Source organism: Spea bombifrons, chromosome 1 (assembly GCF_027358695.1).
Source record: "Spea bombifrons isolate aSpeBom1 chromosome 1, aSpeBom1.2.pri, whole genome shotgun sequence".
Lineage (NCBI taxonomy): Eukaryota > Metazoa > Chordata > Amphibia > Anura > Pelobatidae > Spea > Spea bombifrons.
This window is the reverse complement of record NC_071087.1, coordinates 26,337,161-26,363,919: the sequence shown is the minus strand read 5'-3', so window position 1 is coordinate 26,363,919 and position 26,759 is coordinate 26,337,161. Positions and strand designations below refer to the sequence as shown.

At 40.5% G+C, this 26,759-nt stretch overlaps 1 protein-coding gene across 5 annotated transcripts in view; it reads right to left on the bottom strand.

Annotated features, from left to right (window-relative positions):
* Window positions 1–26,759, bottom strand: part of SORBS2 (sorbin and SH3 domain containing 2) — a 117,585-nt gene that overhangs the window by 25,186 nt on the left and 65,640 nt on the right. For 4 of the 5 annotated variants that reach the window (XM_053459114.1, XM_053459090.1, XM_053459107.1 and 1 more), the window contains 8 exons: window positions 25,039–25,168; window positions 20,662–20,834; window positions 16,372–16,438; window positions 15,064–15,108; window positions 13,687–13,867; window positions 11,502–11,616; window positions 2,423–2,506; window positions 1,295–1,351 (listed from right to left, as the gene is read on the bottom strand). In XM_053459114.1, the coding sequence (XP_053315089.1) occupies window positions 1,295–1,351; window positions 2,423–2,506; window positions 11,502–11,616; window positions 13,687–13,867; window positions 15,064–15,108; window positions 16,372–16,438; window positions 20,662–20,834; window positions 25,039–25,168 (852 nt within the window). Of the gene's footprint in view, window positions 1–1,294; window positions 1,352–2,422; window positions 2,507–4,144; window positions 4,178–11,501; window positions 11,617–13,686; window positions 13,868–15,063; window positions 15,109–16,371; window positions 16,439–20,661; window positions 20,835–25,038; window positions 25,169–26,759 lie in introns of all 5 variants that reach the window. The other variant, XM_053459099.1, reaches the window with a different exon arrangement.

The following is a 26,759-nucleotide window of genomic DNA, read 5'->3' as shown; positions in this document are numbered from 1 at the left end:
AGGTTAGAAAGTTTGTAGAGAAACCAAAACGAAATGAATGTTTATTCTGAGATTAATATGTTAATGTTTTACTGTTCTCCTCAAACACCAACTAATTTAATTTGAGCGCTATTTCTATTGGCAGATATCCTTACTTTTAAAATGTCAATTATGTTATTCTAAGTCAATTAAAATAAATAAGGAAATATTTCTTTCCACGGCAATGATCTCATTTATAATTCTATTAAAAAAGAGCGGTGTGTGTTTGACAGGGGAGTAATGAATATAAAATAGAGATGTATAACATGTGGTTTAAACACACCTGTTTACTGACACTGACACTCTTAATTTAATCACACTTCAAACTGAAGGATTGATCACTCCGTAAAGTCCTATGGGATGGTTGGTGTCCAGATTTATGTCATCAGGCTGTGAACCACAATTTGGCACGATGTAGCAGCCAGTTCTTGGCACACCACGTGTTACAGCTACAGACCAAACAAGGACTTGTTTTATAAATGGAGGAAACCACAAGACTTTAGAAAAAAACCTTCTTCCTCAACAGCAGACAGATGATAATTCACCGGGGAGCGCTCTAGAACTGTAACGTGCAGTAAAAGGCAGACGATACATTACTGGACATTCGGCTTTACCTTTCTGACCTGGTCTGCGGTTACTTTTTGTCCACTTGCCCTGTGACATCAACTTTATCTTTTCAGCCTGTCTGAAGCTTGACTTCTGTGCAATAACGTGCTGGACTGTCAGGTGTGGATGATGCAGCTTTATGTCACTATAAACAGCGGTAACATTTATTTCTGCCATAACCTCTCCCAAGTGACTTAAGGCTGTAACTTATACCTTATTATCCACACCTGACAAACAGCAAAGCTTTTGCACATTAACAGTGTTAGAGGACTGTGCACACACGGTCTATCCAAGCGTAATATATCATTGACTGCGTGCAATCATAAAATCATTGTGAGATAGGTTCTAATGTTTGCCAACTCTTCCAGGGTCCGGACTCCTGGATGGCATTGGTGATCTGAGCCTCTAGGATGAGCATACACTTCAGGTTATGAGAAATGGAATAGATATTACAACATTTTAACAGTAAAAACCTGAAAAGATATTGGATCTAAACACAAGAACCACATCTTAAAAGTATATATTAAGGAAGTGCGCAATACAAGCAAATCCCGGAATATCAATGAACATGTTCCCGTTTTGTTCCCATGCAGTGAAGGAAGCATTTATTGCCACCATTATATTTTCTTTGCATTCAAACCATGCTAACAAGGAATAAGATTTCAATTACCTCAGTAGACACATGGGGGGTGCTTTCTTGAACATAATCCAATAGTTTTTTAGGAGGCTGGTGGCAGACATAGAACAAAAATGTAGAAGTAAGGAGATGAGATGGAGCAAAATCATAGCAGAAAGTGAGCAGACAGAATGGGGACTATCGGTGAAGGGAATGAAGACGGTATCACCTACCTGCAGAAGACCCCGGCTACCCGAGGGTGCAGTAATGCATCGCAGAACGTCGCAATACAGTACGCACACCTCTGGAACAGATGGGGTGAAAGCTAACACACTACATAAAAGTCAGTGTTAGTTACGTTAGTGAATAACACTACAAAAAGGTGCCTGTGAGTATTTTCTAGAATAACAAACGCGAAATGTTAGTGCCACAGCAGTCTTGGGTTAATTACATTCTGCGGTAGTTACATATGAAAAGTAATTCTGATCCAAAATGGATAAGTGGTCTTATAGTAGCAACCAAAAAAAGGTCCTTGCCGACTGGATCATATCATTTTTTTACTATTCTTATAAGACCAAGACCATTTTTCCAGCCAGCAGGGTGGACATTAGTTGGTGCAGACAAAAAACTGATACTTCCTACAGTGGAGACTATTGAATATACAAATTGTCTCTTATACATGTTTTAAATAGTACCAAGTTAGGTTCATCAAACTCCAGGGCAGTTGGGTGCAACAATGTGTTTGGGTACTTGGTAAATACCCTTCTTACTTAGCAGCTGAGCCTTTCCCAAACCACTACAGCTTCAACAATGTCTCCACTGGTCACTTCCTATCCGAAATACTATTAATGGTTCCACTAATGAAGCTAGTAAAGTTGATATAATGTTTCTATGGTCTTTGCTTGGTCTACAGGGGCCCCAGGGAGTATCGGGAGGTGCATTCTAACTTGGCTGGCTGAAAGCAGGCCAATCCGTACTTTCTTTCCTGAATCAAGTAGAGGATACTATTAGCTGTAACTAATGAAACATGCACATCCAAATGTTCATATTGTTATAGCTTTATATATGTGAAGATACGTCCTTGGTCTATGTTAGTACAGTATAGTGGAAGATCTCACATGCATTCTAGAATTAGACTTTCCTGACACTCAAATGTAAGCATTAGCACCTATCCTCACTTACCGGATGTCCAAATTCCAGCTCAGAAAAGAATTTATACCATGGTTCATTTTCTAAATCTATCTCATCTGGATTTATGCGACCGTTCTGGAGCAGGGAAGGGGAATGGGGATGAAATGAAAAGGGAGACTAAGAAAAAAAATTGGAGATGCCATTGTTTTGAAAATAAAAGCAATCATGCACAAAACAAACAAAAAAAAGGAGGAAAAATAAAGTCACAGAAGCAGCAAACAAGTTCAACAAAGGAGGGAAGGGTGGAAAGGGGTATACAATGGGACATATGAAAACCCGAAGCAATAAAAAGAGATGAATCTGATAAAAGCAGAAGAAAAATGCATATAATATCATCTGAAAAAAGATCGGCTTATAAAAGGAAGAAAGAATATAGATTGCCTCACGACTCTGAATAAAATATACGATACTGTTCACAATATAAGCGGTAGTGAATGCACCATATTTTTACTCAAATAGTGGGTACAAAAACTGAAATATGGCATCCATCTCAGAGTATATTCTGAGGGTACCTGGGGATTCTTTAAATATTTCATGAATTTACGTGCCGGGCCGATTTGCACATTCCTGCCTTATAACAGCTCAGTTTACCACCAGGTTTTATGCTAAACAAATAAAATAAATAAATAAACTCTTAAACGGAGATGGGTGCAGTGAGAAAAAGAAAGATATACCACATGAGAACCTTTGGGGCGCAACCAAGTAAGGTTATAAAAAAACTGGTATACACCCCAAACCCATTATTAGGGTAAAGATATTATGACAGATGGTACAGTATGCAAAATATAAAACAACAAAACAAGACTTGTGTATCACAGAGAAGTTCATAAGCTTTAAAGAGAGGCGTTATATATACATTCGCGGCGGCAGCAAATCTTCTAGCAGCACAAGAAAAAAGCAGCTAAGTGAAGCTGTACACTGCTCATGCGCTGTTATGTGCAGTAAGAACTTTCTGGGTGTACTTTTCCTTGGTTCTTCATTTATTTGAGGCACTCTATAACAGAGGCTCCCTTATTCTGGGGGTGGGGGTTGGGGGGCTGCCTCCCCACCCACCAGATTTCCTTAAGATCAATAAATCCTCAGCCTGAGGACTACTGCTTACAGCTTTCTACTAATCGTTGTCCCTCTAGGTATAGACCACAATCGTAAAGGAGAGTATAAGCCTTGCTTAGGGGCAGCTGTATACGAGGATATAGTGAGGAGTGAGGGCTCTTGTATAATTTAAAAGAGGCATGAGGCCAAAAACCTATGTTACGTTCAGGTATATTAAACATTAGTTGAAACGAGGACTACTAGATCAAAAGGGTCCTCACAAATCCTTAGGGCAGTCTTGGTCTTCACCAACCTAAAGTAACAGGTAGGGGAAGGTCATACACGAGGAAGTAATTTGATAAATGAAAGGGCTGACCTAAATATTAGGATAGAACTGTATATGTAAATAAACAGCACTATTTAAACACTGATTAGTTGAAGGTCACCCTTTGAAGAACCCATGCTACTTGCTCCTAAAATTATAAGTGGAGACAGTACAGATAACGATATCCCTAAAGCCAGAAAGTCCATAGCTATGTAAAAAAAAAAAACTTGTTACAGACATGCAAGTGAATTCACAGCCTTTTAAATACTCTCAATGTTTGCACACCACATTTCATAAATAAACACCCAAGACCAATACGTGCAAAAGGCAAAAATACCCATAATCCAAGTGGCTACCTGGTCACTTTCAGTGGCACTGTAATAAGTGCTCTAAATTTTAAAGACAAAAAAATAAGAATTTTAAAAAAGAGACAGCTTGCCTATTACCATATCTTCATCACTAACTCATCCTATAACAACTAGTACAAGGAAATTACATAGATTCTGAGAACAGGTAGATGATCCATCATGATAGATGAGACCCTTTTATCTAGCGATGTCATGGAAGAGTCATGCTGCTGTTGGCAGATTTGGGGTAAAGAGGAACAGAATGGGGCTGAAAACCAGTCCTGGCATTTTAAGGTCAGTTTTTAATAAACAGTCATACCTAGGAAGCATTTCCAAAGCTCTCTGAGGCCAGGCAGTATTGAGTAGGCATGGAAATGAGCAGAGCATACACCGATACCCCTGCCCAGAAAAAGATAAACGGCTCAAAGACAAACCCAGGAGAGATCCCTGGTATGTAAAGGGAACGTGTGTGACTGGTGGATACACACAGCTGCATGCGCAACTAGCTAGCAGCCACACACCGAAGGACTGGCTACACAAGTGGCAACAAAGGTGGGTGGGAAAGGCCAATGGGCACTGCTGGATGGCCAGTCCAGGCCTGGTGGCAAATATCCCTATTACTAAAAAACAACACTGGCACACAGGACATATCTTTAACGCACACGCTGCTATCTTTATGACGGCTGCGAAAAATGTACTACTTTATTTTCAATAAGCAAACAAAAAATATGTGTATTCATCTGAATATGTTGGGTCAGTAAGATGTTTGAGAAACGACTTTATGGGAACAAGTTAAAGGGTCAGAAGTACTGAAACCGTCTTTATTTTGGTTTGCACGGCAAGCCTCTACTCCCATGCCACACGCCTCCATAAAAATATACTGAAACTCTTGGGAAACTTTTACCATGTGTTACATGATTTTATGTGGTCTAAGTGAACTCACGTTTGGTTTCTGAACAAGGTCAGATTCAGAGATCTACTGTTTACGCAACGACTACAGTGCACATTGCTTGGCGAAATTCCCAGGTTATTCATGATTTATAAAAACATGGCACACCCGCTAAGACAGCCAGCCGTGTACCTCTAACCAGGGAATTTCCCACATCAGATAAAGTCATCTGTTGGAATGTAAGAGGTCTTCTTCTGATGGTAACAGAGAAACAACTATTTAGGAAGCATCTCCTGCAGCACGGATAAGCAGCCTTTGGCATTTTGGAGCTGGAATGAGCAGCTGATTTCTTATCGTAGTTTTGTTATACTCAGTGGCAGCGGGCATTATTATTATTATTTCATACATTTATGGTAAACATTATTGACACCCTTTACATCACGTATTATATTTTCAGAAATGATTGGAAATGTTCCTACGTTCAGTGATTTCACAGAAGAAATGTAAAATTAAAGGCATCTTCTCTAATATTTGGTTGCATAAACCTTGGCAACAATGACAGCCTCCAAACATTTCTTGTAGCCATCTATAATCTTCTTAGATCTGTCTTCTGGCAGTTTTGAAAAAACCCTGTGCAAATAGCACAGGGTTGCATGTGGTTGTTGGGGAGATTAGTGGCAGTGTAGGGGTTAATTTCAAAGGTCAAGAAAAGGACAGCTGGAGAATGCTCTGGAATGCCTCGCGCTGCTTAGTTTAACGCCCCTTTTTTGAGGTAATTTGCGCTCGCGAGCAGCTCGCGCCGCTTAGTTTGCCCGCGCTTTTTTCTAATTGGCTGCGCTAGGTGTTAGCTCGCGCTAGTTTTGGGCGGGATTTACACCTATATAAGAAGATGTTCTGAGGTACCTGTGGCACTTACCCTGGCTGCGTTAACCGACTGCACTGACCTCCGAGTCTGGTGAGCGGCGGTTTTCAGCAAGAGCCACGGGGAGCAGCATGGAAGAGCTGCTGAATTGTCTGCGAGAGCGAGCCGGGAGAAGAGGATTTGAAGATTGGCTGAAGACTTGTCTTTCATCTGCTCCGGTTGCGGACGAATTTGATGCTGCCATCGAGCCTGTTGGAGCTGGAGACGCCGCGGAGGAGGAGTCAACGATCGGGGAAGATGTCGCCGGTTCCTTGAATGCTGTCTCGTTCTCGCGAGATGGTGTATCATCGCGGGAGCATGTAGCTGGCGCGTCTACGTCATTTGAAGGCGCCGAATGCGGAAGAAGGTCCAACAGAACTTCTACGGTGCAGCGGTCTCAAGCTTCCAGGGCGCTTAGAGGCAAGCAGCCCTGCAAAAAACGTAAGCGGCATCAACAGGAGGATGAAGAGGAGCGTCAGGGTCGTCATGACTCTGGATGTAGGCGTCAGTCTCTGGCTGCATCGGCTCCTGTTTCTCAAGAGGTCGGTGAGCAGCCCGGGCCCTCTTCAGGACGGACTGAGACAGGGACAGCTGTGGGTGAGTTCCCAAAAGGGGATTTAAATCAGTTGAGCGCGATGGTAGGATCTTTATTTAATTTATTAAAAGAATGGCAAGGCCCTAGTCCGGCTCAGGCTTGGGAAGGGTCAGATGTAGTCAGTAAGAGAAATTTGGTGCATGAAGCTAATATGAAGGAGGCTTTATCATGCGAAATGTCACCCTTGGGTTTTCATCTGTCCAGGGTGTTAAAAGAAAAAATTTGGAACAATGAATATATTGACATTTTATCATTGCTTCCAGCGTCTAAAGACTTTTTAGCGAAGCAGGATAAGGAAGAGGATAGAAGAAGACCTGTACCTAGGTCTTTTAATAACTGGTTGCAGGCTTTCTGCATATATTCAAGTGTGTACTGTGAGAAGCATAAGGATAGTAGCTCGGGGTTGTTCCAGCATCTTGAATCTGTCCTCGAGGCTTATAAGAACTTCGGGGGCATGTCCTGGTTTAATTATGATGAGATATTTCGTCAAAAATTGGCAGTGCATAAACATTTAAAATTTGGTATGAAGGATGTGGGTACGTGGGTGAGTATAATGTTACCCCAACGTTATAATTATACTAATAGGTTTCAGTCTACTAACTCTAACCAAATGCGCCAGAAGGGGGTCTGTTGGGCTTTCAATGAAGCTCAATGCAAATTTTTGAATGCTTGTAAGTTTAAGCATGAGTGCTCGTTTTGTGGAGGTAATCACTCAGGTGCAAGATGTTTTCGCAGAAATAGTGGGAATTCCAGCGGGAGGGAATCTTTTCAAAAAAGCAATGACACCAGTGATAGTGCCAAGACTACTTCGCTGTTTAAGCAGCTTCCCAAACAGGCAGACGGCTGAATTATTGTTTTATGGTTTTAAAGATGGTTTTAGGATTCCGGTTTATGATGTTGAAGGTTTCATTTGGGCGGATAATCTAAAATCAGTTGGTGAAAATGTTTCAGTGGTACGTGAAAAGCTTGTAAAAGAGTTAGCTTTGGGAAGGATTGAAGGTCCTTTTAAGTGTCCTCCTTTTCAGAAGTTTCGGTTGTCGCCTTTGGGCTTGGTACCTAAAAAAGAAAAGGGTTCTTTTCGGCTAATTCACCATTTATCTTACCCAAAAGGTGATTGCTGCGTTGGCCTCTATAGAAGTGATGGCATACATTTATCTGCAATCGGTTGTGATATTTTTAATGCTGAGTTACAAAATATGGTGGAGAAGGCCGTGGTTTTTGTGGAAGGGGCCACAAATGGTTTTTAAATATCCATTTGTGGCAGGTGGGGGTATTTGTAAGGTGTAAGGCCGACCGGCTTTTGGGGCAGTTGGCTTTGTTTTTGATTGTTTATAACTCTGTGGTTTGGGCCAAGAGTTTTTCGGTTCATTTGATATTCAGTTGTAAGTGGTTGATGTAAAAGTTTCTGGTTTGGTTATTTTGTAATAAATTGGTTATAAGCTAAATAAAAGACCACGGCCTTTGTTTATCCACAAAATTGGTTTCAGTGTCATTTATTTATTACATTGTTACATTTTGTTTCAATTACTGCACCATACAACCACATGAAAAAACCCTGTGCAAATAGCACAGGGTTGCATGTGGTTGTTGGGGAGATTAGTGGCAGTGTAGGGGTTAATTTCAAAGGTCAAGAAAAGGACAGCTGGAGAATGCTCTGGAATGCCTCGCGCTGCTTAGTTTAACGCCCCTTTTTTGAGGTAATTTGCGCTCGCGAGCAGCTCGCGCCGCTTAGTTTGCCCGCGCTTTTTTCTAATTGGCTGCGCTAGGTGTTAGCTCGCGCTAGTTTTGGGCGGGATTTACACCTATATAAGAAGAGGTTCTGAGGTACCTGTGGCACTTACCCTGGCTGCGTTAACCGACTGCACTGACCTCCGAGTCTGGTGAGCGGCGGTTTTCAGCAAGAGCCACGGGGAGCAGCATGGAAGAGCTGCTGAATTGTCTCCCTCCCGCCCTCCCTAAGGAGCTATGTTTTTTGTGATATTAAAAAAAAAAAAAAAATAAAAAAAAAATATATAAATAAAGAGAATAATTATGTCGTGGCTTTTATTGGGGTTGAGTTGCTCTCTTTTAGAGGGTGAACAAGGTTGGGGGTATTTGTAAGGTGTAAGGCCGACCGGCTTTTGGGGCAGTTGGCTTTGTTTTTGATTGTTTATAACTCTGTGGTTTGGGCCAAGAGTTTTTCGGTTCATTTGATATTCAGTTGTAAGTGGTTGATGTAAAAGTTTCTGGTTTGGTTATTTTGTAATAAATTGGTTATAAGCTAAATAAAAGACCACGGCCTTTGTTTATCCACAAAATTGGTTTCAGTGTCATTTATTTATTACATTGTTACATTTTGTTTCAATTACTGCACCATACAACCACATGCTGAATTATTTTTCCCAATTGCAGATTTTAACTCTTTCCAGAAGTTTTCAATTGGATTGTGACCAGAGCTCATTTATGGCCAGTATAAGAGTATGTTTTTCCTTCCCCACCATTCTTTTGTGCTCTTGGATGCGTGCTTCTGCTGGAGGACCCATGATTCTCACCCATAAAGCCATTCTTGGTTTATTGTGCGGCGTATGATACGGTCGAAACCATCACTCCAGCTTAGCCTTAAGCTGTGTGGATGTTTAAGTTATATTTCTCCCACAGTTAGCACTAACCATGGATGACTTCTCCAATCAATTTTCCTCTTGCCACCACGTCCAGGGAGGTTCTTGACAGTTCCTTTAGCAGCAAACGTTTTAATAACCATTAATAACTGTTAGAACAGGGACACCATGGTCTTGTACCCGTTAGAATCCTTATGTTTGGTGATAATAGTGTTTCTGATGCTATCAGGCAGCTATCTTGTCTTTGCCAGTGTGAAAAAGGAACACAGACTAAAAGTGGCCATTTTAACATACAACATAGAATTTGAAGGCATATAAGAACAATTCAGCCCATCTGGTCTCCTCATTTACGTGAGGAATTACCGTATTGGCCCCAATATAGGCCGCACTTTTTTCCCCTACTTTAAGTCTTTAAAGTGGGGGTGCGGCCTATATTCGGGGTCTAGCGCCCGACGCCCGGGACATGCAGTCCTACTCTCTGATACGCTCAGACAGCCTCCCCTGCCGGCACTTTCCACGGGGGGAGTACCGGCACGGGAGGTTGTCTAAGCACATCGCACGGACGTTCACCGGCACCGGCGATGCGCCGTTGCCGGTGAACATCCGCACGATGCATTTTAACCCCCCCGACTTACCAGAGCAGATTCCCGGGTGTCTTGCAGGGCCGGCGGAAGACATCTACGCAATACGCGTATACAACTTCCGGTGCCGGCACTTCCGCTGAGTGCCGGCACCGGGAGTTGTATATACGATGTGCATAGATGTCCCCCTCTGGCCCCGTAAGACACCCGGGAGTCTACTCTGGTAAGTCGGGGGGGGGGAGGACAGAGTGGCAGCATGTCGAGGGGGAGGACAGAGTGGCAGCATATCTCGGGGGGGGGAGGACAGAGTGGCAGCATACCTCGGGGGGGGGGACAGAGTGGCAGCATATCTCGGGGGGGGAGAGGACAGAGTGGCAGCATATCTCGGGGGGGGAGAGGACAGAGTGGCAGCATATCTCGGGGTGGGGGGTAGGACAGTGGTAGCATATCTCGGGGGGGAGGAGGACAGTGGTAGCATATCTCGGGGGGGGAGGAGGACAGTGGTAGCATATCTCAGGGAGGGAGGACAGTGGCAGCATATCTCGGGGGGGGGGGGAGGACAGAGTGGCAGCATGTTTTTTGGTGATTTTTTAAAGAAAAAAACTTTTTCTTTAAAAAAGCACCAAACTTTTAGGGTGCGGCCTATATACGGGGGCGGCCTATATCTGAGCCAATACAGTAATACCTGGCAATACTCCATAATCCCAAAATACCTATGTTATGAAACACATGCCAAAATGCATGTTCTACTGTGAGCCACAGTGGACACTAACATCAAGTCATATCAGTGCATAATAAAAGACGTGGAAATGGATAGCATTTATTCCTGCTCATTCCTGTCAAATGTGCATTTAATTTAAATACGGTCACACAGTGGACTTTAAGACAAAATTACGAAGTCTCATGGAAAAGGAGACAGGAGCCAGCCCAAATCATGACTTTCCACTTAAGTTCGACACAGAAGCATATATATTTCAGTAACTATATGACAAACAACAGATACATTATCAATACTCAACTATAAACTGACTATGTATGAAATTACTGATTTTACTATTTTCATTTTTTTTGAGACAGTAGAAGCCAGATTTGTTGGTATACAGAAGGGCTGCAATACTCTGGAGAACCACAAGGAGGCCACAGTTTCTGGATATCCACCTTTAGCACGAACTACTTGTTTTCAGACAAGGACATATTTTCTGACCTGTTTTCGGCCCTTACTTGAGCTGTGCAGCCTTGGTATCTATGAAAATGTAGTTTACTTCTATGCACCGTCTGTGATAAATATTCCTTAGTGAAACAAAATTCTTCAAGCCTTAGTGCAGCTATGACATCATACCCACAAATCAATCTCTGATGTATCAATATCCAGAATGGCTCTTATGCATCATAATCCTACAGTGTTACTACCACAAGTATCAGATGTTATTTTTCCTGCAGCAAAATATATTTTGAGCATGGAGTATTTAAATGGCACAAATAATAAAAGTGGTCTTTGAGATGCTTTACCATTGAATGAGTTTATCATAACTTGTATTTTATGATAATGATTGTTATCTGCCACAGACAGAAAAAATAAATTGTATTACTGCCCTTACTGACATGTATTATGGAGATTTTTCATTAAGTTTCCACTAAACTAATTCCAGAAATTACACCGATCGCTTGCAAGCATTTCTAACAGGGATTAGACCTACTGCAATGTGTATGGACACAGGTCCCTGTACTTTGGTGTAGACGTAACGTACCCCTGAGCCATACTATGTCTGACCTTCAGCTTTAAGTTTATGACTCGGTTCTTACCGGTCTTTCGTGCTCAAGAATGGATGACTTTCCTGGCTCATACTCAAAGATACTTCTTGGTTCTGAGCGAAACTTGCGGGTGTCCACTTTCCTGTCCGGTGGTTCCCATTCATTTCTACAACACAAAAAAGTACACAAGAGTGTTACAACTCTCACTCCAAAAATACACAAGATCTTCTAATGTCATTGATTTTAAGCTTAATCGAGCAGCACCTTCCTTACTGTAAGCTCAAATTGTTATGAGATGTTTAACTTCTCATTGTACAGCACACTAGAATATAATGATGCTATATAAATCAATACATAATAATAGTTTGCTAGCAACTCTGTCAAACGTAAGAGACATTGTGGATTGTTAATATAATGAGGTAAATAAATAATAAGGTAATAAAGTAAACAAAACGATATATCTGTAAGTAATGTGTGTGGATATTTATTAGAATTATAGAGTAGGAATATCTCCAATGGGGTAATTATCTGTAATGATGCAGCTAACAGGGGAAAGATGGTTTGAGATAAAGCAATGCCCATTACATAAAGCCACCCAACCACAAGATGATGCTATAAAAGTCAATTTGTAATAAAATAATAATAAACCCCAACATACTTTGCAAGCAGATTAAGATAGACAAGGAGGTATTAATTTACACATTTTTTCTCCTAATTTTGAATTAAGAAATGTGTTTTTGTGTAACATCCATACCGGGACTTACAGATCATTACATGCCTTAGAAAAAGAAAAGATTGTTTTCAGCTAAGTAGTCTAATATATAGTGATTTGGTCATCATTTGGTGCTGAATACTCTGTGATTATCTGCCATCTGGTATCTCTCTCTTATCTCATCGCATTGTCACTTGGTAACATGACAACTGGCTGCTGCATTCTCCGAAGGTGGGAGGTAGGTGGTGAGTGCCAGCAAGGCAAGGGACAGCAGAAGGGACTGATAATGGTATCATTAGCAGTCCCTGTTAGAATAAATGATTGAGATTCTGTGGGATGTAACCTGCCACACATGATGCTTTCATCTCATACCCCAGCAAAACAGAGAACTGAACATATAACTGACGATAATTAAGAGTTAACTTGCCCATCCCCTGTATGAAGAAGAAGCCTCCACCACTTGACTTCAGTACCAAGCAGCCTGCGAGGCATAGTTACTTCTTAATTATTGCTCTGCACTGCACAGAGTGTTACACTGCCACCAGCAGATGATAGAAGTTAAAGAATTACCGTATGTCTTGTTATGTTTAATCCTTTCAGTGCTTGTATTACAGCCTATTAATCAGGCTAGTGTGAAATTATAGTATTCTCAAGCAACATATATCACACTTCCACCAGAGGATGGGAAAACAAGGTCAATCTTCAACCTTTAGTTTCTAGCAGCAGAATGTATTTAACGCCCACTCCACCAGCTTCACGCTTGGTTTCCAGCAGTAGGTGTGAGGCATGTAGGCTCCATATGTTTTACAGAGAATAATGCCAATTAAACTACAGTGCCTGGTATTTGTTCAATACAGCATATTAGCAAAGAACAGTCACGGCCATTGCATATCTGAATGTAGGTGTCTAGAGTATAATCTATATCTACATATATATAACCCAGGAACTCTCTAGATTTGGCCTGGAGGTTATTACCTAGTCTATGGGGCTTCTGGGTGGGGAATGTGGTATTTGGCTCTGTCTACTTTCTGCCTACATCTGCCCCAATCCATGCTGAAGTAAAGTATTTTGGAGCGGGCGTACTTTGGACTCCATAAGAGGCAGGAAGAGGAGATCTCTGGGGAACATCCCATGGCTGGTCCTACTCATGCTTATCATATTCTTGCAGGTCCCTGTACCGTTAGTGTACATTTAACAAAAGGGATCTGAAGAATAAATCAACAGGAGATAAATATATATATAAAAGAAGCTCAAAGAGGCTGTATTGGACATTAGAATTTTTAAACAATTTAATCTCCCTGATCAAGGATTTGATCACAGTTCGCCTAAAAGCTAGTTGTGTACGTAGGCTCAATTTATCAGAACTATTTAGGGTCACTGATTAGGAAGATCCCATGTGCGCTGTGAAGAAAACTTCTTACGTTTCACCACATTGCTCATAGAAGACACAAGACACATTGTACATTGAGCTTCCACTGTGACTCCTTAGATGTCCCACTAATGAGAACGTTCCAAGTCGCTTACTTTTCTGGAGAGGACTGCTCTCGAGGTCTGAGAGGCACGGATGGAGGAGGCACAGGTATGGGAGGAGGAAGAGGCGATGAAGCTCGAAATATATCAGTGCCGTTGTCAGAGACACTTTTAGACAAAGGCCGGTAGGTCTGCGTCTTTGCAGCAGGATGTGAAAAGGCAGAAATCGCTGAATCTGTGAACAAATAAAAGTTGTTCAGATATCAGTTCAGTAGACATAGCACCACAATTAAAACAATAGTAGCGGTTTATGGATGGATCCTAAACAAACAAGTCTCTGTTTTACTCCAAAGGAAAATAGGAAGTATTTCTGGCTACTTTACTATATAGGCTAATAGCGTGAGAACCCGCTTAAAACATAAATAAAAAAAACTAATAACTCATTGATATAGTGATCCCTAAAATTCCTTAGCACCTATTCTATTCTATATTCCCACCTCCATATTGCTCTGCTAGCTCAATAGCCAAAAAAAAGAAGTCTATACCCAAGAGGGGAAATAGGAAAATACACTTTTTCCATTAAGGAAGCTAAAGTAAAACTACAGTAATAGTGCCCGCAGTGCATTTCACTGGCACAGAGGTTGCCCTCTTCAGGGGCAATCAAAGTGTAAAGGCAATATGCTGAAGAGTTGAAAGGGAAGCCTGGGATACAAATGGCGTCTATCCCCTTATATCACAAATCTCTCTGATTCAATGGGGACGAGCCTCCTTATTCCGGATAGGTAATAGGGAGGGACAAGCCACCTGGTTGTGAAAAACAGTGAAAAACTGTACCAATTAACATTGGGAATATCACGTAGAATCTTATTCTTTAGGAAAAGGGTGTAATTAAACATGAGGCCATTGGGAAAGAGAGAAGACATTTGGTAGAGCCACCATGATTCTCTCTGAAGTCATTTCTGGTTCACATTCCCTCTTCTTGGTCCTTGCCAACGAAGGTGAGATTTTCAGAGTTTCCGCCACGCTACACCTTCAGATGGTGTGAGACAGACTTCCTGTTTCGATCTAATCTGCTCCTTTATATGACATTTCAAACTATATGTTTTTCCAACGTATTGTAGGGTGCAAGAATGGGATTTAATACACATATGTTGTGCAATATTTATGTAAGATTTCTTTTACTGCTGACCAGTATTACAAAAACCATTTTGGACTGGTATTAAACAGAAGATCTTTCATTAATACTTTAAATTAAACACAGACACATGACAATTCTAAAGGGGAAAACACTAATTCTAATTTCTTTAAATTAGGCCAAAATAAATATAATAGTAGCATTCATATAGGCTCGGCAAGAATGCTTTATCCTTCGCTGGTACAAAGGAGGTCACAAATCTCTTCATAAAGCATATACATTAAGTAATGACTTACCTGTATTATATGCGTAGGCTGTGTTTGAAAAATCACTGTCATTGTCTGCAACAATAAACCAAGTAATTCTTTGAGTGGTTAAACATGCTTGTGTGAGCCTTTCACTACAGACCAAGAACAAATAAAGAATTGCTTCAACCTTCTCCTTTATGCTTCATGGTTCATCACATTTTATGGCTCATCCTGTTCGAAAATAATGCATCCCTATGAACTCCCCTTGCTTAATGCCTGTCCTTGTCATATTAATGCGGTCCTAAGCACAGAACAACAAAGGTACAGACCGCTTATCCCTATCAAGAGACACAACTGATTCCAATACGATTCCTGCACAGTTGATATTGTTATAGAAAAACTTTATTTTATACAAAACAAAGCGAGAATTCAGTGCATACTCAGCTAATACCATTAAAAAAAACACCAATCTCAAGAACATAACATGTTGGGGATTCCGTCACACTATATGGCCACACTGTATATCGCTTAGCCTGGCCCTACGGAAGGGTACCCCAGGTTTGGCGAGTCCCATCTAATTTTTTATGGCTATATTTCTTAACAAGGAGCTGAATCAATGAGACCGCATTGCATCTTAACCCAATCAGACTCTCATTTAACTTTAAGCCTTCCCTGGACACCATTATTGATTCCTCTGTGTGGCAGGTGGGGCTGCTCAACCCCAAAACTTTTCATTTTAAACAAATATGAGAAACGGGCATTACCATAGTCTTGATGTGTCCTTTATATTCACAGTGTGTAGACTTGCCAATAACTATTATATCATCTCAGTTCACTAAATGCAGGCTGATTTCATGCATAAAAGCAGTCTGAGTTGGAACTGGTTTCCATGGTAGGAAAAACATTTTGTAACAATGCAATGCTTTTAAACTATACTGTAAATTGATCCCCACTGATCTGAAAACATAGCCTAAGGCCCCAACTATTTCATAAAAAAAAGACACTACATATCTGCAGCCACTACTCGCTGGCCCATAATGAATCTATGTCACGACTGAAAGAAGAAAGAAAAACCGGCGGCCCGCTTAAGAAAAATTACTGACCGCATGACCAATGTTAATATATACGGGGAGAAGGTCTAGTTTATCATCATCATCAAAGACGGAAAGATTTTACTCTAAAATTGCAGGCATTACATGTAACAAAATACACGGAGCTGAAAATTGCAGCTGCTCACCTTGAAGGAATAAAGATATATATATATATATGTAGAGCAGAAATCTCAGCATCAGCTATATAGCCATGGCTATACCGTATACAAGGTGTCCCAGGACGCAGCATTGAGTTCCTACTTACCTGGCTTGTGAACCATGTGGATCTGCTTGAACATTGTCTTGTACCAATCCTTGGGTCTGTCAACCGTCTAAAAATAAAAATAAGAAAGCAATGAATGCTGGTTCCCCAAAACTATTAAAAAATTCTATTAATGTACCTACAATCACCCAGAAGTCTAGGAAAAATGTAATTACCAAAGTATTGAGGAAAGCAGTCATGTCATCAGAGACTGTCAGTGAATTATCTGATAGAAAATCCATCATACGCGACAGCTATCTACCTATCCATGCATCTATCTATCCATCCATCCCGTGTGAGACGCGTTCTGGAACTAGATGTTTGAGTTGAGTGGCAGAAGGAAGTGCCCCGGGAACACAATGTAACTGCTCCAACCTGTTAATCCACTAAACCAGCTTCACTTACACCCTTGCCTTGCTTGTACAATACAATTTGCTGCCAATATCTTTATAGTAACATTGAGTATTGTACTTCTTACCAATTGGTTTAATGCCAACAACTTCATGCACTTTTCTCACACAGAAAAGAGAAACACTTGTTGCTTTGGTCATTTATTGGGGGACCGATCTATCAATAGAGCTAAGCAACAATTATTTATTATATTGCCGTAATAACTGCCTTAGGTCTGGTAGTGGGCTCAAACATTGTCCTTCATGGTTACCAAAGATTTTCTTTGGAGCAAACAGCGTTCCTTATGTCGGAGGACCAACAACAGGATACTAGTCGGTAGTGGTAGAAATCTTGGCATAATATTACCATAATAACTCAAAAAGAACACACTATATACAACTTAGTATAGTAACTGCAACTTTGTATAGTTACATATAACAGTGTATGTGCAAGAACATTGAAAAAGAAGAAGCAATATGATTCAGTTACCAAAAGGAGATATTTATTGAGTTTTATGTTTGGAAAGTCACGAAGAATACAGAGTGAAGTCATTCGATCAGGATGAAATGATTGCTTGAGGACAGACACACTCGGTAAGTGAACTGTTTAATCCAGGCGTCTCAAGCATCAATCACGTTTCACATTACTGCGTCCATGAAGGGATGATGCGGAGTATTGAATATGACAGCTGTGATCACAGGAACGCTGGGAGTGCCAGAGAGAACAATGACTTCTTCATGAAGGATATCCAGCGCTTGTACGAGCCTTGTGCTATTAGAGAGCAGGTACTAAGGTAAAGAATACAGCAGACTCTCAATATATCCTAACATTTAGAACGATATAACCAAGCTGAATTGTTCCTCTAGGAAAAGCATGCTATGTCTGTCAACTTAAAAGGGGTAATCACACCCAACAAAACTAATTAAAAGCACCATGTGAACCATAAATATTGGAGAATTCTATCACACTTCACGGCCAATTTTGGCGAGTCATATCTAATTTTGCATGGCTATATTACATGAGAGTCTTATTGGGTTAAAATGCAATTAGTATTAAAGAAAACGTCTTTTTATTTTATTCCAGTCCAATAAACTTGCTTCTTCTGCAGACCTGGGGGCGGCCATTGTTGTCAGTCATGTGATATTGTGGGCGACTTTCCCTACTCAATCACCGCACTGAGCCAATTCTTTATGCCAATGAAGACTATTCCTCCGTAGACTTTCATTAGTCACAATGTCCAGCTGGGTGATTAAGTCCGAGCCATTCTTTTGTTTATCACAGGCAGTATGATAAGGAGTCAGGGTATTCATCTAGTAGATTGGTCAAAGATAACAGCGCAAGAACACATATATATAGGATTAATATGCAACTGTGTGAAAACATTATAGTATGCAAAAACTAGAGCTGCTTTATTTTTAAATCCCTTTATACTTACAGGCAGATTAAACTAGACATATCGCTTTCAACTGATGTGTGCTAAATACACACAATAAAAGGTATGGCTGCTGATCCTATATTGGCAATCTTAATAGTATGAGCTATCGCTTGGGGTAGATGGGGCGATTGTCAATTGTGTGACTTGCCCAGACAGGTTTCAAACAGTTATTAAAAAAGGCACAGAAAATTGTGATGTGCAGGCTTTTAAAATGATGGGTGGGATTTGACCAAAATTAATCTTTAATGGGAAAGTTGCAAACAATTTACCTTGTTGTACACAGAAGAATCTGCACTGCATTCACAGTCACATAACAACCTTTCAAACAAAGCAGAAAAACACAACCTCCGGGATTCTCCACAACCACATCATGATCCAGAATACATGAAATGGCATTCTAACTAATTGCTGGTCTTAACCCCATCACTGCAAGTCAGGATTGCCATGGTCCTCACAACCACAGTGATGGAACTTCGCATTTACTTTCGTCAAGGGTATATTTTGGATTTCACAATGAATGTCTCTGAAAGTTCAGGTTCATTAGTATTTAACGGCTAGTATATATTTTGCACACACCCGTCTATTATCTTTATTCAGTAATTACATACTTAAGATAGCAGGTATTGCTATGAGCCAACCAATGTAACATTGCGGTAAAAGGAGGTCACGTTAATTAGTTATAACAGGCAGTTTTGCTGCCGCAGACATGGGGGAAATATATACCTGGATTATTAATCACACTCTATTTCCTTAAAGGTTTGAATCTGACCACAGAAGGTAACTTTAGGGCCAAAAGAGAAGAGTAAATACAGAATGATTTTGGAAATAAGACACGCTGTGAGTGGAAGGACCCAAGATTTCAAACCACCATCATCATTCACACACCCAGGCCTGCCACCAGAGGAGTACAACCAGTACCCGTGAATGGAGCCCGGGTCTCCATGATCTGTCACAGGACCCATAATTGACCTTTGTGGACCACTACCCTGGACTGGGCCCCCACCGTCCGATACCTGTGTCTGGGCCCTTGTGGGTACCGAGGCCCGGTGGTGCCTTTCCAGGGATCGTAAGAATGGGGCAAGGCAGTAAGGTAAGCTTGGGGTAGGGTGGTGGGAGGATCACGAGTTTTAGCAGAAGAGCCCTGTCTTTAGGCTTGTCCCCAAGCAGCCACAGAAAACAGGCCTCAAAGCGATACTTGGCCAGCAACTCTATATGGTTGCCTGTGCACTCAATGCATGCAGGGCCACATTATTATGACACCCCACAATAACTGGAACGGTCATAGCATTAACTCACTGCCTGTGGCAACGCTTAGTTTCTAACAATACGGCCACCTTTGTACACTAAAAATAAAATAAGCCAATATATCAGGACCTGTGACAGAAAACACAAGCCATACATTTGTAAAGCTCATGAGCCTCCTAAAAACGCAGTGACAAAAAAAACAATTGCCCAATTAAGCAGTGGTGCACAGAATGCTTCAAGGCAGAATTAATAATTTGGCAACAGTAATAAGCCCTGCACAGATCTGGCACACGTGTGGCTATCTGGCATGTGCCAATTTTTATTTCTGTGTGCCAGTTTTACATATGTTATACCGTCTCACCAGTCATTACGCTGCTCAGTTTTTAAGATTAATTGGATCTGTGTATGTTATTATCCCTCTGGCCTGCTAAATCTTTCAGAATATATTTATATATGGTTCTTATGTGCCATCAAAGTCTAGTTTCTAGCCAGCACAGTATACGCCACTCATAGAGCTGACAATTACCAATCAGTTAAATCGGGCTGTGAGAAGGTTTTGATTTTTGGAAAAAATATACTGCCTAAAACCTCCAAATGTTAGCGGTGCCGTGGACTGCAATTTCAAGAAGTTAGCGGTAGTTAGTTATAGCTCACAAGTATATATAATCATGGATACGAGACATTTGCCCGTGTAAGATACTGCATTAACCCTTTGATCCCCAGAACATCATGCCAAACACTGTAATCATTTAGTTTTCAGTTGAGCCGATTTATTTTTAACATTTGACTTTACCCTATACCTAATACTTAAACCCCCAGTATCCCCATTCTCTATTTGACAACCATACCAGGATATGTAGGATGTCCCAAGTCAGTCAAAACGTTCAAAACTTTTTAAATCATTTAGTTTCAAAGTAATGATTTACTGAAACCATGCTGTGTCTGTGGCCCTCGTGGCTTGCAGTTTGACGAACCTAGATTATATGGTCAATATTTAATCACATGTATCCATGTTCCATTATCTCTTAAAGGAGCCGTAATGGCCGAATAATCTGTCTGCGATCAATCAAGCAAACTATTTGCTTCCCTGTCCTGAATCGAGGAACACAGATTGGTTACTCACTTGGAGAGGTAGTCCTGATGGTGAGCAAAATTACTACAAAATGAATATCGTACACATCATTCCTTCCTCTATACAAAAGACTAAAGATTTAATTCCCTACCGTTCTAATTGCTGTTGGGATTCCAGACTCATCAACAGGGCCTATGCCTGGATAGTGTGGCGCTTTAATCACGGTGACCCTTTTCTCCTCTTCGGAGGTCCGGCAGATTGGGATGGTACTGCTGCTTCTGGTGACCTCCGACTGGTATTGCTGGGAGTAGGAGTCTGTGGATTCTGTAAACGAAACGCAATGATATCTTTTCAATGTGATCATTCTCAGCATACTGTTAATGGCGCAGTTCCGTCAGCCTCCTTGCAACCCATTTGCTTGTCAGAGGCAAACTATACAACACCACCAATTAACTTTCTGTATTTTGTATGTTGACGTTCTTTACCTGAGTACTGTATGATTGGCCTATGACCTACCTTGACCTATGTGTATGGTATAGTGCAACCATTTCTGTGCTTGATGGGTTTTTTAAATACAAGCATAATACGGATTTATTTGCAACTCGGTCCTATGTACACCCATTAGGTGTTCCGTGCCTTAAAGTTATCTGCATTTATATTGCTCTTTCGGGATGATCTTTCCAATATTACTTTTTGGCTTGGGTTCATATTTTCTAAAAATCTTTACATATACAAGGGCACTATTACCTACTACATCATTGCCTGTCTAGATAAGATGTTAAGTGTGCTAATTATTTCCAAACCTCTATACAAAAGTCTGAAACACCATCGCTCCTGTCTAATCACCAGCATTGGCTGTCAGCAGCAATAGACTGATTGCCGCGTCCGCATCTGTACATACGCAAGTCCTGCTTACGCTACCTTAATATTTTAATATTGTAGAATAGACTAATATATTAGAAAACAGTTCAAGGGGTTTAAAACTGTCAGCAGAAATTGCTATCTACTTTGGGTCCTTGCCAGAAGGCATTTGGGGTTGAGATTGGGGGTATTAAGTGTAGCTTTAGAGAGCAGTTGGATCGTATCATGCAATAATAATATCACATAATGCAATCAAATGTATTAATAATATATGTTTTAGACTTTTATTGTATTGAAAATGGAAAATTCTGTATTTAGAATCATAAAAATAATGCAGCGGTTTTCTTCTTAACAGCCCGACCCTCAAAGCAGATCATGACAGTCTCCTATAGTTAAACATCCTCTGCAATTACAATAGAACGCTTCATATTTAAACCTACTTGAATAAAAGGTTATTTTAATTAGGGTGGGAACCTTAGGCCGTACAAAAAAAAAAGAAAAAAAAAAGAATGTGGAGTACAATATCTGTTTTCATATTCCAAAAGCAGGAGGGAATTGTCTGATTTTGGCACAATGTCATAGATTTCTTTTGTTTCCATGGCTCCTATTTGTAACTCGTAGCTGTCCATATATGTATATATCAGCCACATTGTTCACAAGATGCTCCAAGGAAGGTTTATGTGCCTTCTGAAGCCTCCATTGACATTAAATGTATACTTGGCAGCTATGTTCCACATTGTAATTAAAATTAACTGATTTTTATATATATATAATATTAAAGACAAACATATACATTACATTTATAAAATATATATATTTTATAAACCTATATATTTTATAAACCTATGTATTTTTCTTTAATTAAGCGCCAGTGTTACATTCCATTAACACGCATTCTTGTAATCCAAAAGTTAAAACTATACTTAAAAAAGATACTTTCTCTAATATATTCATGCATGTTCCAGTGATGGCTTTGAACTAAAATAAAGCAGTCTCTTTCTTCTGTGGACTACATTATTGGCACCGCTTGTTTTGCAGGAATATTTGATGCAGAGAACACCTTATTTTTAACATATTCAGACACAACTTTTCACAAATATCATCACCAAGACAGGTTTTTTTTTTCTTATTGCAGGCTTTTGATTTTGTATGGATGAAAGCCAAAAAGCATTTTACAGAATTTAAAATTGTAGGCTTAGTCACAATTATGGCGTAATAAGAGTTTAAACAGTCGTGAGCACTCGCTGATAAGTGGAAAGGAAAGTATATTGTCTTTTGTTGTACCAGTTCTTCCCGACATGGGATTTAGGATCACTAAATTCAGTAGGTTCTTACGATAAAACCTTATACCCGTTGGTGAATGGGCAGAGACGAGCAGCACAGCCCTTTACCTGATACCGTGCTGGCTAGAAGGTGTCCCTAAACAAAATCGAATATATAAACTACCATGATAGAAATTAGCTAACTCAACTTTTAAAATGCTTTGGCTAAATTATCAGCGCCAGGTAAAATTCTAAACCCTCTCTTTGGATTCCGAAAAAAATTGTAAAATATGTATTTCCAGACAGAGGTAAAAGTAACATGTCACGTCATTTCTATGACATTGTTCTCTTATTTTCTTTGTTACTGTGGTTTTCCCCATGACCGCAACCAGGCCATGGCCATGGGGAAAATCACAGTATGTGTTCGTCAGCCCTGGGGCCTTTCCCTCACCTAAAGGGAAAATATGCCTTTACGTGCAGACATGCTAAAACATAACAAAAATAATATATACAGAAATGGAGAACACCCTAAAAAGCATACACATTCAGATTCCCTGGCTGCTGCTAAAATATTACTAGCCAGTAAAGGCAAGACTTCAGCGCATACTCAGTGAATACATTCCAAAAACTCTTACCTAAGGCATAAATCACATCATATGGCCATATATTACTTGGCCTGCCACTGCGACTGGGAATATATTTATTCCTCAGGTTGGCGTTTCAGAATGGCATTTGCTGGGTATGTTGCTTTCTTGCTCTGTTTTATGCTAAAACATAACATTTAACATAACGTAAATGATGTCGCTTGAGCTAAGAAACCAAATGTTATGGCTCTGAAGGCTAATTCTATATGTGCTTTAGCAATAACAGTAGCTATAGCATAACACCTCCACACAGTTTAACATTAAGCACAAGCAGAATGATCCATCAGTGCTTCTGTGATTTATGAACAGTCCAAGCTTCCTGGGCAGGGATGTAGGAAGGGGTCAGCTACGAGGGAGCGCACAGCCGCCCAATCAGCAACAGCAGCCTGCAGGGCAGGTTGGGGAGCTCACAATCTCTCCAACATTAGGGAGCATGAGGTCTGTCACTTCAGACCCAGGCTTCCCTGCTCCCTAATCACTACACGCTGGCAGGTGTGTGTACAGGCAGTGTGTATGGTTAGGTGTGTGTATGGGTAGGTGTGTGTAAGGGTAGGTGTGTGTAAGGGTAGTGTGTATGATCAGTGTAGGTATATGTGTGTTTGTAAGCTGGTGTTTGTATCTGTATGTGCATATGTGTGTGTAAAGGTAGGGGTATGTAAGGGCGGTATATGTGTATATGTGTGTTTATGGGCAGGTATGTGTAAAGGCAGTGTAAATGAAATAAACTCTGTAAAAAAATAGGTGGGGGGCACAATTTTCTTTTCTTGCCTCGGGCGCAAAAGGAGCTAGCTACGGCTCTGATTATGGGATTTGTGCTGAACATCCATGCTACATGTTATATGGTATTCTGGGGGTGTCCATCCCTCCTTTATGTGCCGCTTTCCTTATTACGTAGCATGGTGTTCTCATCCATAAATCCTTTAAATTACCAGCAGTAGATTATGGTTGACTGCTGTGTCAGCTGCACTGAGACATCAACAGTTCTTAACGGGGCATGTTCTACATTTAATGGGCTTTATAAAAACTCTGACGATCAGTATTAAGTGGCGTTGCCTCTTGCAGAGCTAAACAAAGTTGTATGTGTTTCAAGTGGGGAAAGAGCACGAATCAGTCAGTCTTCATCAAGCATAAGGTAATAATGATTTTTCTACCCGCAGAGGAAAAATAAGCTACATGGTACATGATTTAGTGCTGCATACTGCACATTGAAACACATTACAAACTTCAGAGTTAGAATCAAGCACTTAGGCAGCCATCTCCACAGACAGACATTTGCAGTAGAAATTAAGAGCTCAGTGGCTTTAAACGAGGCACTGTCATAGGATGCCACCTGTGCCACAAATCAGTTCATTAAATTTGTGCCCAGCTAGATATGCTCCATGTCCACTGTAAGCACTATTATTGTAATGAAGCTGTAAGTCACACACACTCACGGAATGGGGCTGCCCCAGGCTAGGAACTGTATGCTGTATCATTAACAGTACCCTTCACTGACTGGTAACTCACTTTACACAGTTACCCCTTACACTCCACTGACACACACACTCACACACTTGTACTCCTGTGGTATATTTCCTCTATTTCTCATGTATGTTATGTTGTTGTCTTGGTAAACCCAAATAAAGCAGTCTTGTTCTCCAGTGGACAGCATTATTGCCATTGTTTTTTTTTTTTGTGCAGAATTATTTGATACAGAGATTACCTTCTTTTTATACACAGTCATTACCGCGGCAGTTTCAGAAACAAATGCCAGAGACGTACCTATCATTCTGCCGTGCTGTGTGACGGCTATGCTGGAGTTAAGGGAAGGCGGTGAGGGGTATGTTGGGGAGAAGGGCCGCTGGAAGTGACTCAGTGGGCTGCCTGAACCTCCATTGACTGTCACTGGGGTCTGCAGAAAACAAAAACACATTTTTAAATGATACAAAAAGTACAACCATATGTTTATCAACATTACAGAAAGCACAGCGCCCATAAATCATGCATTTATACCGGTACTAATCACCACTACAGAAATGCACAACAGCCTCTCTGATCAATATATATTAGTGCAGTAAATACACATTACCTACAATGCAGCCATTACAACAGATGTTAGCTGTACAAACTAGGCATTTATGTTTAATACACTATGTTAAATACAGGAATATGTCCTAAAAGCTTAGCCCTCAGCCATTTTGGTTTGAATTATTCTTGCTTATTGTTCCACTTTAGCTCACAGACAATCATACATAACCTAGCTTAGCCTAATTAAATAAAGTGTTTTGCGGCATATCTGGAACTCTATATGCAATACCTAATCTACTTTTTTTCTCGTTACCTAATGAATAATTACAGCCCAGTGTACCTAAATGAACAGTCTCTGTACATACAATAAGCTTTGCAAACGTACAGATATATAATGAGACTGATGTTAATGTGATGGATCTGTAGCTTATCTATATAGATAACATGGCTGTTCCGTGTGTATAACTGGGTAATAATCGGGTGAATGTGGATCATACTTCAATATGCTCTATTACACAGGACAAATTTTGTGTACAGTATGCAGAGCGTTGAATTTAGGGCCACATTCACATAGTCATATCTTACATAAAATCCACACCGTCTGTAGGGGGGATATTATCTCCTATATCTGCCCTCTTACTGCCCCCGTCCACTTTAACACTATTTAACACTCTCTATTACAGCCCTCAAAGCCTGCAATACACTCCTCCATCTTCCCCACAACAACTGAATTTTTACTGAACTTTCAGCTTTCACCCTCCCTCCCAACAGTCAACAAAAATCTCAAAATCCACTTCTTCAGAGAAGCATTCCACCTTAGCTGCTAGAACTTCCTTGTCATCGATACAACCACCACAATACCTCTCACCCTTTCTCTATGCCTTATGTGTCACCTCATTCCCTCAAGATTGTAAGCTTGCGAGCCGGGCTCTCTCCACCTAATGTATCGGTTTGTCTTAGTCTGTCAATTCTCGTCTTGTCTTACCCCTTGAACTTATGTATTGTATTAAGCGTTGTGTAAATTGTTGGCGCTATATAAATAAAAGATAATAATTAATAATGACAGTGGAACGAGAGAATTTACCAGCGCTAGCATATATCCACCTATTGTGACTTCTGCTTCCCTCTCCACAAATGTATCTTTTCACTTATTAACTATATCTATACCCTTACATAATGTCTTGATAAATTTAGGCATACATCTGGTCAGCCTTATTAAAAATCAGACTTATATTAGCCTTCAAAGTATGTTAACGATACTCACACGCAACCCGATGGTAACGTCCTAACGTGTGAACTGCTCATATGCAGCTACTTGCATTATTATAGAGACATGTGTAGACATATTTAAATACAGTTAGGCCTGGAAATATTTGGACACTGACACAATTCTTATTATTTTGGCTCTGTACGCCACCACAATGGATTTGAAATGAAACAACCAAGAAGTGCAGATTTTCAGCTTGAATTCAAGG